At 47.4% G+C, this 17,210-nt stretch overlaps 1 protein-coding gene across 1 annotated transcript; it reads left to right on the plus strand.

The window, feature by feature from the left end:
* The first annotated feature begins 1,067 nt into the window (after nucleotides 1-1,067).
* Nucleotides 1,068-11,945, plus strand: LOC132584679 (vomeronasal type-2 receptor 26-like). Its single transcript, XM_060256579.1, has 5 exons — nucleotides 1,068-1,358; nucleotides 1,728-2,594; nucleotides 6,781-7,008; nucleotides 9,266-9,392; nucleotides 11,044-11,945. The coding sequence occupies exons 1-5, from the start codon at nucleotides 1,068-1,070 to the stop codon at nucleotides 11,943-11,945; spliced, it is 2,415 nt and encodes an 804-aa protein (XP_060112562.1).
* The last annotated feature ends 5,265 nt before the right edge of the window (nucleotides 11,946-17,210 follow it).

Here is a 17,210-nt window from a genome sequence, read left to right on the forward strand (position 1 = left end):
AGAAAAGTACTTCTTTCTCTACCTTCTCTATCCCATGCATAATCTTGTAAACCTCTATCATGTCACCCGCAGTCAACGTTTCTCCAAGCTAAAGAGCCCCAAGCATTTTAACCTTTCTTCATAGGAAAAGCGTTCCAACCCTTTAATCATTCTAGTTGTCCTTTTCTGTACTTTTCCCAATGCTATAATATCTTTTTTGAGGTGTGGTGACCAGAATTGTACACAGTATTCAAAATGAGACCACACAATCGATTTAAAAAGGGACATTATGATACTGGCTGATTTGTTTTCAATACCCTTCCTAATAATACCCAGCATGGCATTGGCCTTTTTTATTACAATGACACAATGGCTTGACATTTTCAATGAGTTATCTACCACGACCCCAAGATCTCTCTCTTGGTCAGTCTCTGCCAGTTCAGACTCCATGAACTTGTATTTATAGCTAGGATGTTTGGCCCCAATGTGCATTACTTTGCACTTGTCCACATTGAACCTCATCTGCTATGTTGATGCCCACTCACCCAGCCTCAACAGATCCCTTTGGAGTGCCTCAGAATCCTCTCTGGTTCTCACTACCCTGAACAATTTAGTGTCATCTGCAAACTTGGCCACTTCACTTCTTACTCCCAACTCCAAATCATTAATGAACAAGTTAAAGAGCATTGGACCGAGTACTGAGCCCTGCAGCACCCCACTGCTTACCATCTTCCACTGCAAAAATTGCCCATTTATACTCACTCTCTGTTTCCTATTAATTAACCAGTTTTTGATCCACAAGAGGACTTGTCCTTTTACTCCATGACTCTTGAGCTTACTAAGGAGTCTTTGATGAGGAACTTTGATGAGGAACTTTGTTTTATTGTTTTATTTTTAAATTACAACTGTATTTATTATTATTATTATTATTATCAAAAGCTTTCTGGAAGTCAAGGTAAACAACAACTCAGTAAAATGGAAGTGTGTGCTTATAGAGCTCTAATTGCCTTTTTTTTGGGGGGGGGGGGAAACATATTAAAGTGTCATTACATGAAATGTTGCAAAAAGCACTTATTTCTTTTTGAAGCATGGCAACCAAATTTTACAGGCACCCATTGGCCTTGGCCTTTGCTGTAGATGAGATCAACATGGATCCCAAGATCTTGCCTAATGTCACCCTCGGCTTCCACATCTATGACGCTTACAAAGATCACAAGATGACCTACCGCAGCACTCTGGATCTGCTCTATAAATGCCATAGATATTTCCCAAATTATGCCTGTGACCATCAAAAAAATCTAATGGCCAACATAGGGGGACTTGGATCTGATGCCTCCTTCCAGATGGCGGACATTCTAGCCCTCTATAAGATCCCACAGGTGGGTTGGTACATAGATTAATGAGCAATTTTGTCGTAAATGCTTTTTTTACTAGGAGTGGCTCAGAAGTACAGAAGGATATCACTGGGAAAAATTGTCTGGGGGACAAAGAAATGAAATCAAATGGAAACCTCTTTGAGAGTAGGATATATGGAAAGGAAAGAAAAGATCCCCTGTGCAAGCACCAGTCGTTTCCGACTCTGGGGTGACGTTGAAATGCAATACAAGATGATTGAGTAGATTCCCCCCTTACTGCCCCCAATAGCCATTACTCAGAAATTGCACTCTTGCTTTCAGAGCATTCATCAGTAACGAGGAACAGATGAGCCTGATAATACATTTCCAAAATTTCTCTTTGTTTCCTTTTAGCTCACATACGGATCATTTCCCCCAGCGGACAGGGAGAACGCTAAGTCCCCTTCCTTTTTCCGCATGGTTCCCAATGAAGCCCATCAGTACACAGGGATTGTCCAGTTACTTCAGCACTTTGGATGGACATGGGTCGGGCTCTTTGCCATGACCGATGATAGCGGAGAACATTTCATCCGGGAAATGGAGCCTTTGCTTTTCCAGCATCAAATTTGTGTGGCCTTCACAGAAATGTTTGGAGGCCAAGGCCGCTGGGATTCCCTTGTTGATGCTACATATTTATTTTCAGGTGTTCATCAAGCTTTGGTAAACAGCAAAGCCAATACATTAATCCTCTATGGAGAAACTATGACCATTATTGCATTGACCTCATTTCTACACATAGGTTATCACGAACTACTGGAAAATACTTCATTTAGAAGGGTGTGGATTATGACAGCTCAGGTTGATTTTGCAATAGCGGGCGTACAAAGGTTCTGGGGTTTTGAATTCTTCCAGGGTACAATCTTCTTCTCAATTCACTCACAAGTGCTACCAGCATTCCAGACATTTCTTCAAAATATAAAACCATATCGGATAGCAGAAAATAGTTTTCTCAAGGATTTCTGGGAACAAGCATTTGACTGTCTACTTCCCGATTCCCAAGAATCATCTCAGAGTGATGGAACCTGTACTGGGGAGGAGAAGCTGGAGAGTCTTCCTGCACCTCTTTTTGAAATGCAGATGAGTGGCCACAGCTACAGCATCTATAACGCAGTCTATGCCATAGCACATGGTCTGCATGACATGCATTTATCCTGCTCCAACCACAAAGTAACGAAGGGCGGTTGCCAAGGAGATGGCCTTCATGATCTCCAGCCTTGGCAGGTAATACCTTCCCAGTGCAACGTCTGTATTGTAATTAACATGTCAGTGCATGAGGCTTTCTACAACACAAATTGATGTAGAAATTTAGTAACTGTGCACCTTAACTTTCTTGGAGGGGATGGATGTGAGTTGGGCTCTTACCCGTGGTGGATGAGAGTGTAGGATATTTCACCCAGAAAATTGATTTAATTTTGTGTGACCTTCACAGAAATGTTTGGAAACCAAGGCCCTGTTATTCTCATCATCCATTCAAGCTTTTTAAAGCTAATTTTCATAACTGGGAGACCTGGGTTTGAATCTTCATTTGTGCCGTGGAAGCTTGCTGGGTGAATTTAAGCCAGCCACACCCTCAGATCCTAATCTACCTCACAGGATTGTTGTGAGGATAAGATGGAGGAGGGGGCAATAATATAGACCAGAGTGGAGGGCAGGATATAAATCCAATATCACCACCACCACCACCATAACCTTTATTTCCTATTGGGGTGAAAGACATGGTATAAATGAACTAAATAAATGAATCTGTAGAGACTTTACATCCATGGTGACCAAAACTGAGTTATCTGGAAGACAGCCCACAGATAGTATTTTTCCCAGGATATCTGTGATTTTGCATATTTAACAGGGAACACTGTTAGGGAAATCGCTGTGGATCTCCTCTTTAGATGGGGGGATTAGCAGGAGACCCTGGCAGAGCATAGGAGAGATTTTTTACCTATTTACGGAGGTGCAGTTTTCATGAAGAAGACTCCAGACTAAATATATTTTAAAATAAAAATGTTTACATAGAAAATATATAAAAAGCACAGATACAGTCACACATGAACAATCAAACACACACATACAAGAGCCGGGAAAAATAGAGATGAAACATATAGAGACATTTATGAACATTGCAAAGGTGGGAGGGGGTGATACGACCTGGTCCATGGAGCCTTGAAGCAGAAGGCATGAAGGTGGAGAGTGGCCCAAACAGAGTTTGGGTGTGCAAGTCCGTGGTAGGGTAAGACAAGACATACTGAACTGCCACGTGCTGGCCTTGATAGAACCTGATTTCTGCCCTCAGGTAATGAGGTCATGTGGTGTGTGACAAGTAGGTCAGGTGACCTATGACACTGCAGTGACATGTGACTCCTATGTCACCAAAAAGGGTGGACAGGGGGAGGCTCCCAGGGGCTTGACAGGATTAGTGGGCCTTGATGGGCTCAACTATTGAAAAGCTACCTGAAACAAAGAAAAGAAATTGGTCAATTTAGAGCCACATTGTTAATCTACTGTAACACCAGAGCAAACACAATGAAGTTGTTCTGCATGATGGGCTTAACAGTCACTTTCTTGGACTTCTCCTTTGTGCCCTGCGGTCTTCTCAATGGCTGATAAGAACAAACCTTTGTCGTGTGTAGGTGTCATAATAAAAGCCTTTTGTTCAGCTGTGGGCTACTCCATCTGCACCTGCATTGACCCACCTTGGGAATGTGACTCTCCTGCTTTACCTTCATGGCTGCTGAGCAAGAAGATGGATTCAGAATCCCTTCCATCATGGCTTCTGCGGAAAGCTGCTCTTAGATGCTATCTTCCTTGGGCAGAAGTGTAGTTGCATGGCTTGGCAGCTCCTTGGGGAAGCCTGATCTGGAATCCTTCTATACAGGGGGATGCCCAGTCACAGCAATGGCATGAATAAATAAGCTAAGCTGGGGTGCTTGCTGCTTGACCCCACAGAGTGAAATGTTCTTATGGAAGCTGGCCCAAATGCCAGATGCTTAAGATCGCACAGGATCCACTGCCTATAGACAGTAGGCAAGCGGATATTTGTTATTAATGTCCATATTGAGTCAGTTCTTATACCCAATGTTTTCTGCTTATCACTGAATGTCCACAGAAGCAGTTTGCCTGTGTACACACAATATAAGTTCATAACAATAAGAGTTCTGCATCTTTGACACTAGGCCAGAGTTAACTCAGTCCATAAATGATGACAAAAAAGGGGGTCCAGGGTAGGGTTGCCAAGTCCCATTTTAAAAATATCTGGGGACTTTGGGGGTGGAGCCAGGAGACTTTGGGGGTGGAGCCAGGAGACACTGGGGTGGAGCTAGGGGGAGGGGGGGAAACGGCGCCGGGGAGCGTGGTGAGCCGCCCGGTCTCGGAGCGGGCGACGTTGCTGCGCTGCCGTGGCTTCTCCTCCGAGATGGGCTCAGGCTGGGCCCATCTTGGAGGAGCAGCTGCCAGGGGGGGCAGCGTGGCGGCGTCACGCGCTCCGCTCGCCTCTGGGTTGGAATGGGGGGGTGGAGGCGGGCAAGGAGCATGGCGAGCCGCGAGTCCGGGTCCTAGAAGGGCCTGGATTCGTGGCTTGCCATGCTCCTGGCCTGCCTCCGCCCTCCCCTTCTCTGGTTTGGCTGCTCCTCCGAGATGGGCTCAGCCTGGAGGAGCAGCTGCGGGGAGGGGGATGATGCAGTCTGAGAATGGAGTTTTTGTATTCAGAGATGGTTCTCTCCCCCCTGTGGACTGCAGCCGGGGTGGAATTCTAGCAGGAAGTCCTTTGCATATTAGTCCACTTTGATGTAGTCATTCCTCCAAGTGCTAACAAAACAGAGCCTTGTAAGCTCTTGGAGGAGCGGCCACAAAAGGGTGTGTGTGGCCTAATATGCAAAGGAGCTCCTGCAAGAATTCCTCCCCTGACTGCAGCCCAACGCTTGGGAGGGCTGAACAGAGAAAGGAGAAGTGGAAAACTGAGGAATGGCTTCACTTGGTGCCTACAATGTTTTAAAATTGATTTATGTGCTTAAACACAATAAGACAAGGCTCCTATAAAGTATTTTCAGCAATTGATATTTTGACAGCTAGAAAAGAATGTTAGTTTGCTCCAGGGCCATTTTTCCTGAGCTGAAACAAAAATGTGTGAGCTGGAGGCTAAAACATTGTGAGCTAGCTCACACTAACTTAGCTTAGAGGGAACATTGTCTGCAGTATTGCAGTTTTAACACTCTGTGCCACGGGGCTCTTATGACAGCTCTTCAAATACTTCAAAAAACCAATCATGTCCCTCTTCCACCCCGTCTTCTTCAGACTCCTCTTCCACCTCTTCTTCTTCAGAACATTTCCAAGCCCCTCAGCTTTTTCTCAAAAAGCTAGGACTCCAGGCCCCAGATCATCCCTGTCACTCCTAGTCCAATCTGTTCACATCGTATTTGAAGTGAGGCCTCCACACATAATACTCCATGTATGGCTTGACCAATACAGTATCCAGAAGCACCATGAAAACTGGAGATTTAGAGGTTGTCTCTTTGTTGATACATCCCAAGATGTCATTAGCCTCTTCTGTTGCTGCATCACACCATCTGCTCATATTTAACTTATGGTCCACCCCACCCCAAGATCTTGTTCACACACACTGCTTCCCAGAAGCATATTCCCCATCCAGAATGTGTGCTCCTCATTTTTGTTAGAACTCAGAACTTATCCTTGTCCAGTAGTTTGAGAACATCCTTTCTTATCTATGGGATGAGTGCAGAGTAAAATTATACTAAAGATTTGCTTCTGCTAAAAATTCCTTACATCAGTCATGTTGACTGAAACTATGGGTCCAGGGAGTATCAATTGTCAATGATTTGTTTCCTCTCAGCTAGCTCTTTGTGAGATATTGCTGACCAGTCCAGAATTTTCTGTCTTTCTGAACCTCTTGGGTTTGTATAAATGCATTAATCAAGTATTTTTTTAAAAAAAATGAAATTGTGATATGCTGAAAATTGAAATGTTACGCTTTCTGTCTTCACGATTTATAATTGATAAAATGCTCTCTGTCCTAAAAACTTATAATGGAATAAACTAATTTTGTTTTAGTGCAATTGTCTCTCTCTTTCCTAAATTTGAGCCCCTTGTCAGTCTCCACCCAACCAATAAAAGAACTCAAGAGAATTGAGGGTCCTAGGCAATGTTCCATCTAAGCCGCGGAATCTGGTGAGCAAAAATTCTACTTTATGAGCTACTGGCATTTAAGTTGTGAGCTCCCGCATAAATTAGTGTGCTCTGAGGTCATCCTTCCTGAGCTAAGACAAAAATGTGTGAGCTGGAGGCTAAAAATCTGTGAGCTAGTTCATGCTAACTCAGCTTAGAGGGAACGCTGGTCCTAGGAATACTCCTGGGCTTCAAAATCCCACAAGATTCCCCCCCCCCATTTTTTCCTATTCAGCTGCATCAATTTCTTCAGCATGTATGTTTTAACAACTCAGCAGAAGAAACAGTGTCTTTTAGTAATGATAAGGAAACAGGAGGTGAATTTGATGTCATGAACTTGGTTGTATTCCCAAACAAGTCTTATGCTAAAGTGAAAATTGGAAAAGTGGATCCCGGCGCTTTTGAAGGAAAGGAACTGGTCATTGATGAGGACAAAATTCTGTGGCAGAGCTGCTTCAACCAGGTGAGCATTCTATGATGTTCAGAGAGATGCCTTAGTTACTTGTTCAGGTGCTCCAAGTTTGGGGAGGAAGGGGTTCCTTTCCTTCCGCATACCACAAATCTCATACCAGGAATCACATTTTTTTTTTTTTAAATGCTATGAATTCAACAAAAGCTTGATGCTATGTCAGCTGTCCAGGAGTTCAAGAACTACCCCTGGAGTTTGTGTGGTGTACTTGTTTTCTCATCTCTTCCCCCCACCGGACCCTCCTAAGCCATTTTGGGCCTCCATTGCCATAAAAACATCTTTTATAAGTCTAGGTATATAAATGCCTTTTTTTTCCTGTGCGATGAACCATTGAGCTAAGTAATCAATTTCATTTTCAGAACTCAGACTCCAGAAATCACATGTGCCGGGATCAGCAAATTTGAAAACAAGAAGGGAAGGAAGGGAGGTTTGGGGGAGGGGGTGTGGCTCCATGGAACAGTTTCTCTGTCATGGGTGCTGGGGACCCTGCAGAAGAAGCCGAGCCTGCAGAAGGAACTGTGCCCCTGCCACCTGCACCAGTGCCCCTGCCTCCTGCTGAAGAAGATCCAAGCCCCCCTGCCTCGCCCTCTCGGGTGGCGCGTGTGCGTGACCGCCTTCGTCGGGACCTCAGGGATTGGAGGAGGGCGGCACGCTCACAAGCAAGACGCTCCCTGAGCCCTGAGTGTTGAAAGGATTCTGGCCCTTCTAAGTGTGAGGATGCTTAAGTTTCGGCAGGATCCTGGCTGCTGCTCTGAGACAGCAATTAGCCCAAATGAGCAACAGGCAGCAGAGGGCTATATAGCTGTGGGCTTTGGGAGGAGGCTTTGTGGAAGCAACTAGTCACATACCTGACATCCTAGCATCCACTCTGGCGCTTGACTTTGGCTTTTGGATTCCTGATTTTGGCTTGGACCTCTGGACCCCCTGACTTCGGCTTCGGAACCTCTGATCTGTGATACCTGGATTACGATTCTGTTTTGGCGCCTTGGACCCACCTTGCTCACCAGTTGCAGACCCTGGACCGCCCCTGGACTTTGCCTGACTCAGCCCCAGCTCGTGACATTCTCTTTGCATGCAAAAGATCCTAAATTCAGTCCCTGACATCTCCAATTGAGGAGCCAGGAAGGAGGTGATGGGGAAACATCAGCCCAGGGCTGGCCCTAGGGTGTGGACACCCCAGGAAGGAGGTGAGGGGAAAACATCAGCCCAGGGCTGGCCCTAGGGTGTGGACACCCCAGGCAGACTCACTGCACCCCCTGCTGCCCCCCTCTGCAGCACCACACAGCACCACCCGCACAGTGAGGTAAGGTAGGGAGAGCACCCAGGAAGGACGTTGGAGTGAAGCCAGCAGTTGCACCTCCTTCAGGAGATGTAGCAAAGCCAGCCATCTGGTGCACAACTGCTGGCTTTGCTCCACTTCCCTTCCAATCAGAAGGGAGATGAAGCAAAGCCAGCCAGTCAGTGTGTAACTGCTGGCTTTGTCTGCTTCCTTTCTGATTGGAAGGGAGGCGGAGCAAAGTCAGCAGTTGTGCAGTGGCTGGCTGGCTTTGCTTCAACTCCCTTCCAGCCGACCGGTGTGCAACTGCTGGCTTGGCTCCGCCTCCCTTCCAATCAGAAAGGAAGCAGAACGAAGTCAACGGTTGAGCAGTGGCCATCTGAGTTTACTTCATCTCCTTTCCATTCAGAATAGAGGTGAAGTGAAGCTAGCCAGCTGCTACTCAACCAAAAAGGGCATTTGCCTAGGGAACCAGGGAGGTGTGCCCAATTCAGTGCCCCCCCCCAGCCAGGTGCCCTAGGCAAATGCCTAATTGGCCTAGTGGATGGACCGGCCATGCATCTTCCTGAGATCCTGGAGACTACCAACACTAGGCAATAACCACCTTGGTGGACTAGTAATCTGATTCAGAATGAAGCAGCTTCATCTACTCCTGTTCATGAAGTTTTACAAGATCTCAGATATTCATTCTGTGGATACCAGAGCCAGGCGATGCTTTTGAATCTTCCTACCTTCCTGCCTGAGCACCCAGTGATGTGTCACATTAAAAACAAAAACCATGCTACGATTGAAGTTGCAAACAGGTTTATGGAGGTATAACAGAAAAGTATAAAGAGAAATGAAAGAGAAATTTAATGGAGATTCTTATGTATTATTCATGTCTCTTACTCCATCCCTGTTACCACACTATGCATGATCAGTAAAAAAGAAGGTCTTATGTCTTTTGTTCTAAAGTCCTATTGTCCTTTTGGATAGGTGGTGCCCATTTCACTGTGCAATGAATATTGCCTTCCTGGTTCTCAGAAGCAAAAGAAAGAAGGGGAGAAATTTTGCTGTTATGATTGTGTTCCTTGCCCTGATGGAAAGATTTCAAACCAGAAAGGTAGGTACTGTGATACACCCTGTTTATTCCACCTCATGATATTAATGCATATATGCTAAATTATGAAAATGTGCCCTATGTCTGTTGTCCTGTGAGGTTTTGCCAGCTTCAACAGTGTTTCACGTTTTGCTGTATCTACATGAAACCACTAAAAAGGAGACTTCAGCTGCTATGTTTTCAATACAGGGGTGATACTGAGCTCTAACTTTCTTTTCCACTTAGTTTCAAGGATGCTGATGTGCTTGGAGTCAACAATGGGTTGGTTAAGGTGAAAGAGTTGAAAGTTACTTCTGATAAAATGGAATTGCTCTGGTTAGTAAAAAGTCAGAGAAGGGACTTGAGAGCTTCCCTGCCTTGGATAGGGTTACACTCGCCTTGACAATCAGGTTGACATCAATATGAAAAGCGCAGCACCAGTAGAAGCAAGGTGAAAGGTTAACACCACTGCAGGTAGAACTGAAGACTGTACTAGGGTCAGTTGCATAGAACTGGGAGGGGGGAAATGCTATTCAGATGGAACGCAATTTTTATGTGAGTATAAGTGGCACAGAGTGGTAAAGCTGCAGTACTACAGTCGGAGCCCTCTGCTCACGACCAGAGTTTGATCCCAGCGGAAGCTGATTCAGGTAGCTGGCTCAAGGTTGACTCAGCCTTCCATCCTTCCGAGGCCGGTACAATGAGTCCCCAGCTTGCTGGGGGGAAAGTGTAGATGACTGGGGAAGGCAATGGCAAACCACCCCATAAAAAGTCTGCTGTGAAAACCTTGTGAAGGCAATGTCACCCCAGAGTCAGAAACGACTGGTGCTTGCACAGGAGACTACCTTTACCTTTTAAGTTTCAGTAGGAGCCCCATGGCACAGAGTGGTAAGCTGCAGTACTGCAGTCCAAGCTCTGCTCACAATCTGAGTTCGATCCCAGCAGAAGCTGGGTTCAAGTAGCTGGCTCAAAGTTGACTCAGCCTTCCATTCTTCTGAGGTCAATAAAATGAGTACCCGAGCTTGCTGGGGGGTAAAGTGTAGGTGACTGGGGAAAACAATGGCAAACCACCCCGTAAAAGTCTGCCCAGAAAACGTCCTGATGTGATGTCACCCCATGGGCCGGTAATGACATGATGCTTGCACAGGGGACTACCTTTCCTTATAAGGTTCAGTAAATGGGGAGGGGAGCATAAAAAGAAACCAATGGGAACACCACCAGTAAAACAAGTGCAATAACAAGGCTTGGTGGGATGCAGTTAAAAGAGAGAGAGAGAAGGTCAAACCCAGGGTTGAAACAAGACTCACTCAGGAATAGAATATGACCATTCAAATTTACAAAGTGAACTTTGAGGTAGAAACAAGGTCATCAATACATATTTGACATTTTCCTTGTTGATCTAAGAATGGCATGCATAACCAACAAATTCAGAATCATATGAGCGCAACCTGACTGTGTCTTTGTTTCATGATTTGCCAGGGGAAAATCTAGTATTCTTTCCCATAATTTAATATAAGTGGCATACGTAAATGTTGAAATATAAATGACTAATAATGCTTTGACCACAACAAGTCAGTAGCATGCACATAAGACCACAAAAGTAACTGATCCGAAACAGATATGTGTTGTTACTACTAAAACTCTTTTCATTGGTTTTTTTCCTTTTCTTTTTCAGATATGGAGAATTGTATAAAATGCCCAGAAGATCAATATCCAAACAAGGACAAAGATCAATGCTTTCCCAAGACAATCAGTTTTCTGTCTTATAATGAGCCTTTAGGAATCAGTTTAGCTTCAGCGGCACTTTCTTTTTCCCTAATCACTGTATTGGTGTTGGGAATTTTTATTAAGCAAAGAGATACTCCCATAGTCAAAGCCAACAACCAGAATATCACCTATACCCTTCTTATTGCCCTCCTGTTCTGCTTCCTTTCTTCTTTTCTGTTCCTTGGAGAACCTACCAAGGTGTCCTGTCTCCTCCGACAACCTGCTTTTGGCATCATCTTCTCAGTGGCTATTTCTTGTGTCTTGGCCAAAACCATCACTGTGGTTGTCGCATTCATGGCCACCAAACCAGGGTCCAGCATGAGGAAATTGGTGGGGAAAAGACTGACCAACTCAGTCATCCTTCTTTGCTCCCTTATTCAAGTGGGCATTTGTGTGTTGTGGCTCGGAACCTCTCCCCCATACCCACATTTAGACAAGAAGTCCTTGAATAGAGAGATTGTAGCAGAATGTAATGAAGGGTCTGCCATCATGTTTTATAGCGTTTTGGGCTACTTGGGTCTTCTTTCTTTCATCAGCTTGACTGTGGCTTTCCAAGCCAGGAACTTGCCAGACAGTTTCAATGAAGCCAAGTTTATCACCTTTAGCATGCTGATGTTTTGCAGTGTTTGGTTATGTTTTGTTCCAACATATCTGAGTGTCAAAGGGAAATACATGGTAGCAGTGGAGATTTTCTCTATCTTGGCCTCCAGTGTTGGCTTATTGTGTTGCATCTTTTCTCCTAAATGCTACACTATTGTTTTGAGGCCCGAGTTGAACAAAAGAAAACAGTTAATGTGGAAAATCAATTAATACCTTTGTTTTGTCTTCTGCTTTTTCAATATTCAAACTATCTCTGATAACTACAAATGCAGAAATCCTTATTTTCCCTCCACTTAACTGTCTTTCCCACGTCCTAAGGGTTAGACTTGGGAAAACAGTAGAGAAACAGGGAAAAACTGCAAAGAGATTAGTTAGGTAGGTAGTCTTTGCCTGGTGAAGGAATTCAGACATCTGTCAAATAACAACATCAAGGATTAGAGGGCAACGAAGAGGCAAGAATAATGCGGCCCTTTCCTGCCCACACCGCTTTACGGCTGCTTAGGGCAGGGGCCGTTTTTGCTGCCCCGGAAGGAGGCGAGGCAAACAAGACTCCCTCATCCGGGGACATGTGGGGGCATGGTGCGGGATTATATGCCCGGCCACGCCTCCGTTGGTGCACTTGTGTCCGGGCTTTTGTGGGACAAGAAGCGTTGTTCGGGCTTCAGCGTTCGTCGGCCGGATCGGGTGCTGTTCGCTTCTCTCCCTCCCTCCCATTCTCCTTTCTCGGCTCCGCTGGTCTGCGTACCTGCGGGGACGCGTCGTGGCTGCAAAAATTTTTCCTCTTGAGCCGGTTGGGGGGAAAGGGGGGATTAGCTGGAAGCGGCTCCTTGGCAGGGCGTCCTGCAGAGGGCCCCGGGGGTGGGGAATAGTTATTTCCCGGGGCCCCGTTGGTTTCGTTTCTGCTCGGCCGCCTCTCCCCTCCCATGGCCTCAGCTTTCTGAAAAAAACCATCCGACCTATACAGGTCAGCTTTCTCGACCCGTATGGCCGGGTGGGGAAGAAATATGTCTAACCCCCCTTTCCATGGCCTTTTGCAAGGCCCAGTTGGCCTTAAGTCTGGCACATTCAATCCCCCCAGGATACAGGGCAGACCGCTAGACCCTATTGGCACAAAATACCAGCCAAACCAAGATGACTTTTGGCTATCTTTGCATAATGGCACACAGATCCACCTGTGCCTGCAAAGAGAAGGGGGGGGGAGCCTTCCCCTTCATACAACCCAGGTCATTACCCCCCAGATGGATGACCAGGATGTTTGGAGGAGGCACCCTCCTCCCATGAAACAATAGAGACATGATCCCCGGCCAGCGTATGCCACGGCGACCCAGCCACTCAACCGTCGCCCACTCGCTGGGACCCATCTGGGTGCCCGCTGGCGATCTCCTGGCCCAGTGGACTGCCCAAAACCATGCTGTGCCCACAGATGAGAATTCGGCATCTCCCACTACGAGCCCCAGCACCTGAAAAACAGAAAAAAAAACAGTCAAAACCAGAAAAAATCATGCCCGTGGGCCGCCCATTGCGCACGTGCCCCCAACGCACTCAATGAAAGACCAACGTGCAAACATAACCTATAGGCTGCTGACTGCCACCGTCTAGTTCAACGTATGGCGGGGGGTGTGTGTACCCCTTGGTGCCGCCGGAGATGCGGCTCTAATTCAAAACGAATGTGTTCCAATTTTTTCACCCCTCCACTCCCAGCTCTGCCAGTGCCTTACCTGACACTGCCCAAAATTGATATTTCATAAGGGGGGGGGGCATCGCTGTAACGACACAACGGGCCAACATCCTCCCACCTGAGCAGTAAATACTACTCCAAGCCTTGATTGGGCACAGCTCCGCCACTACACATTAACCAGTCATAATGGCCGAGCCCCTCTGCTGCTATACTGATTTTGACCTCTGTACAGTCGGCCTCACCTATCACCCCACAAACTTAACCTCCCTGACATACAACACCCAGTCAGAACTGTCTGTCTTTGACTGCACTACCTACTCGCTGATCTGAAGTGCGCCTAAAACACAAGGCAACCAAAGAGGCTGCATGAAAAGAATGGCCACAAAGGAAGATGAGCGTCCCTCGGGCCAGATCCTATGAGCCCTTAAGCACTAAGGGGGGAGGGGAGGGGGGTATTGGCTGATGGGCAACCTCCCTCGGCCCCGCTCTCTTGCCCAGCCCTACAACCTTTTCCTACCTCTAAAATCGCTGGGGCCCTCCGAAAGGCCCAACGCTTTATTAATAAAAGCCAGTGCGGCCAATTGGCCTTTAATTGACTTAATACCTAACCCCCTGTCCTTCTGATAGATGCAAAATTGGATAATGTATACCACTGAGGCAAGCCAGGTGTCCATGAGCCCTGCAGCCCTCCTAACAACCTGGAACTGCAACTCTGCCCCTTAATATGCTTTTTGGTACTTGTTGCCCATGTTAGTCAGATTGCCGTACTGGCTTCCGCCTCCCAAGCTGCCAAAGTTCTGGTGGCATTCAGGTCCGCTGGCTGCAGGTCCGCTACCAGAGCAAGCTGGCCGGATGCTCAATCTTTTGACGAGATGGAGCGTCCGCCGCCCCACTGCTCACCCCCGGAACATGCCTTGCCAGAAACAAATGGAGGCATCGCAAAATAAATGACTACACCAAGTTCGTCACCTCTGGTAACCTGGATTACCAGGAATTGATAACATGCACCACTGGCATGTTATAACCCCAGAAATGGACTGTATGGATGGCCGATTGCTCACCCAAAAGCCAAACAGCTACAACAATAGGAGAAAAATTCAAAAAAGGTAAGATCACGGCACACCCCACTGTCAAACCAAGCTGAGCTATTGCTCCACACATAATGTCCCCTAAAATATACTCCGCTGCTTTCAAAGATTTCTGGAGCTCAGCTTCCAACTTAAGTAATTCCTCCAAGAGAAGATTCCTTTGAAGGATTCCACAAATTCCACCCATACCTCTAGATCCATCCGCATGCCTGCGGTCATTCGTACTCTAGGCGAGGGAACCGCAGGAGCCCCATGGCATCACATGAGCGCTGCAAGAAGGCCCTCCCAGGAACCACAACTTTGTATGCACTCTGTCTTTTCGTGGGCCCATGGAACCCAAAGCTCCCACACCAGGTCCTCAAATGAACGCAACAACTGGCACATTGCCCTGAACAGGCAGGGCCAATGAAAGGTAGGCATCCAGGTAGTGAACAGCAACTCTTAACCCAGACTGATCCGAAGTGCCCACTCCATGAAGGAACTAACCGCTCACAAGCGGCACAGGACACTAAGCATCCCCTGGATGGGGCCCTATTCATGTAATACTTCCTTCGAAGGCAAGACCCGGAAGATCAAAATCTTCTGGGTGCGCGGGCAAAAGGTGAAACACTGACTTAAAGTTGCATTTTGCCATTGCATCCCACACACCACAACCCAGAACCACTTTGACCAATTGGTCAACGAGGTGCACCTGACCGAACAGAGACCTCCAAAATGGAATCATCCACTGCTCCGCCCCTGGGGTAAGCCAAATGGCATATCAGGCGCCATTCCCCTGGCGCTTTATTGTGCCCGCCCCCAAGGGGGAATACCCATAAAGTGGGTACTGGCGGAGGACCCTGACCTCCGCACACTCCTTAGTTATTTTAGCCCTAACCACGTGCTCAATCCTGAACAAAGGTTAATAGACATACAAGGGACCCAAAGCACCAGATACGGGATCCTAGACCCATGGGTAAAACCATCATCAAATAGCCCCTATCCACCATCAGGGGGTAATTGCACAACAACCGCCTAATTACCCTCAGCCATATTAGGCTGGTTCCCCTTTTTTCCAGCGGCTACGGGTTACTTTCACCCCCGAGGTGTCCTGACCCAGCCCTTGTTTTGGATTTTCTGCAAGATGAGGGATGTGTGACACCCCCATAGCGGAAGCTCATATTTAAATTTTTATGCCTTCCAGGAACACACGCCCTTAATCGTAAATTCCCGCATAGCAGCTGGGCTGACCCACCTGGCCCACTGCACTGCGGGCACCCACGCAAATCTGTAGTTTATGCACTATGTGCCCGCTATCGGGCCTATCACCTGAATTGGGCTTTGCCGGGGACATCGACTACCAAAGCTGATGCTTAATTGGGTCCCAAGGGAGCCCTGGGTTGACCGCAGCCCCGATCCTAAAGGCCCCATCGTATTGCAACCACATCGCTCCGGTGAAGTCCAAATATACGCGGTGCACTATGTTGCTGCATCAAACAGGGCTGCGGGTTGTAAAGGCTGTACCCTAGCTATTACACCAACATAGAGCAGGAAACCAGGCAGCCAATTGGACCAAGTCCTATCACCTTTCCCCGTTTCAGCTTCTCATTCTCCTTGTCAACTAGGTCCACCTTTGACCTTCTTTTCCCACCTCTCCAAAGAGGGGCTGAACACGTCACGTATTTGCCCCACAAAATATTATCCCAGGTAGCCACTGCAAAGTGGTCCCCCAAGGCCACACCGGATCGCCATATGGGAAACCATGGAAGGGGACGGCCCCATAAAGACTCAAAAGGTAATTCCATGCACCCCACCGATAACACCACTAGTGTTGCCCCCACAATGGCAGCTGTCCTGGCGCTGCTTGAGAAGCAGAGGCGCCGTGCTACGATGCCTAAATCACTGTCAGAGGAGGGAACTGCATGGCGGACCAACAGCTCTGGCCTTGAGGCGATACACAAGCACAACCCCGGCCCATGAAGGTCCCCCTTTATCACCATTCTTGCCACATGTCTGCATCCCCGGCTCCGCCCTGCAACGCAGGAAGACGAGCCGGAACCTCCCTTTCAAAAGTTAGCTGGGATGACCGGCGCCCTTCCCATGTGGGAGCACCTGCTGCGCCCCTCTGCCTCTCCTAATCATCCCTCCAGCCCCTAATGGTCTGCCGAAGCTGGGCTTCCATGCCCAAGCCACCTGGGAAACCGGTTTGCTGGGCCCGCCTCTTGTCAGGCAGTTACCATCTGAACCACACTTGAAACTAGTGGCACCTTTAAGACCAACAGGGTTTTGTGTTCAAGGTATCAAGTTGTGTGTGCACACACAATGCTACCGATATGAAAATTATAAGTCCTCCTTACCTATAGGTAAAGGGGGGGGGGAGCAGTAAAGTAGCATATGACCCTATGAAGCTGCCATATACTGAATCAGACCCTGGGTCCATCAAAGTCAGTATTGTCTACACAGACTGGCAGCAGCTCTCCAGGGACTCAAGCTGAGGTTTTCTATGCCTATTTGCCTGGACCCTTTTTAACTGGAGATGCCGGGGATTGAACCTGGGATCTTCTGCTTACCAAGCAGATGCCCTGTAACCAAGCCACTGCCCCTTTCCGAGACTGCAAGTGGAGGGGGGGCGCCTACCCACAACTCCAAATGATGGCAAAAAGGGGGGGCACCTGCACTCCTCAGACCACCCCTCTAGCTCAGCCACCAGGGGGGGAAGGGAAAAGGGGG

The sequence above is a fragment of the Heteronotia binoei genome, chromosome 15 (assembly GCF_032191835.1).
Source record: "Heteronotia binoei isolate CCM8104 ecotype False Entrance Well chromosome 15, APGP_CSIRO_Hbin_v1, whole genome shotgun sequence".
NCBI classification, from domain to species: Eukaryota; Metazoa; Chordata; class Lepidosauria; order Squamata; family Gekkonidae; genus Heteronotia; species Heteronotia binoei.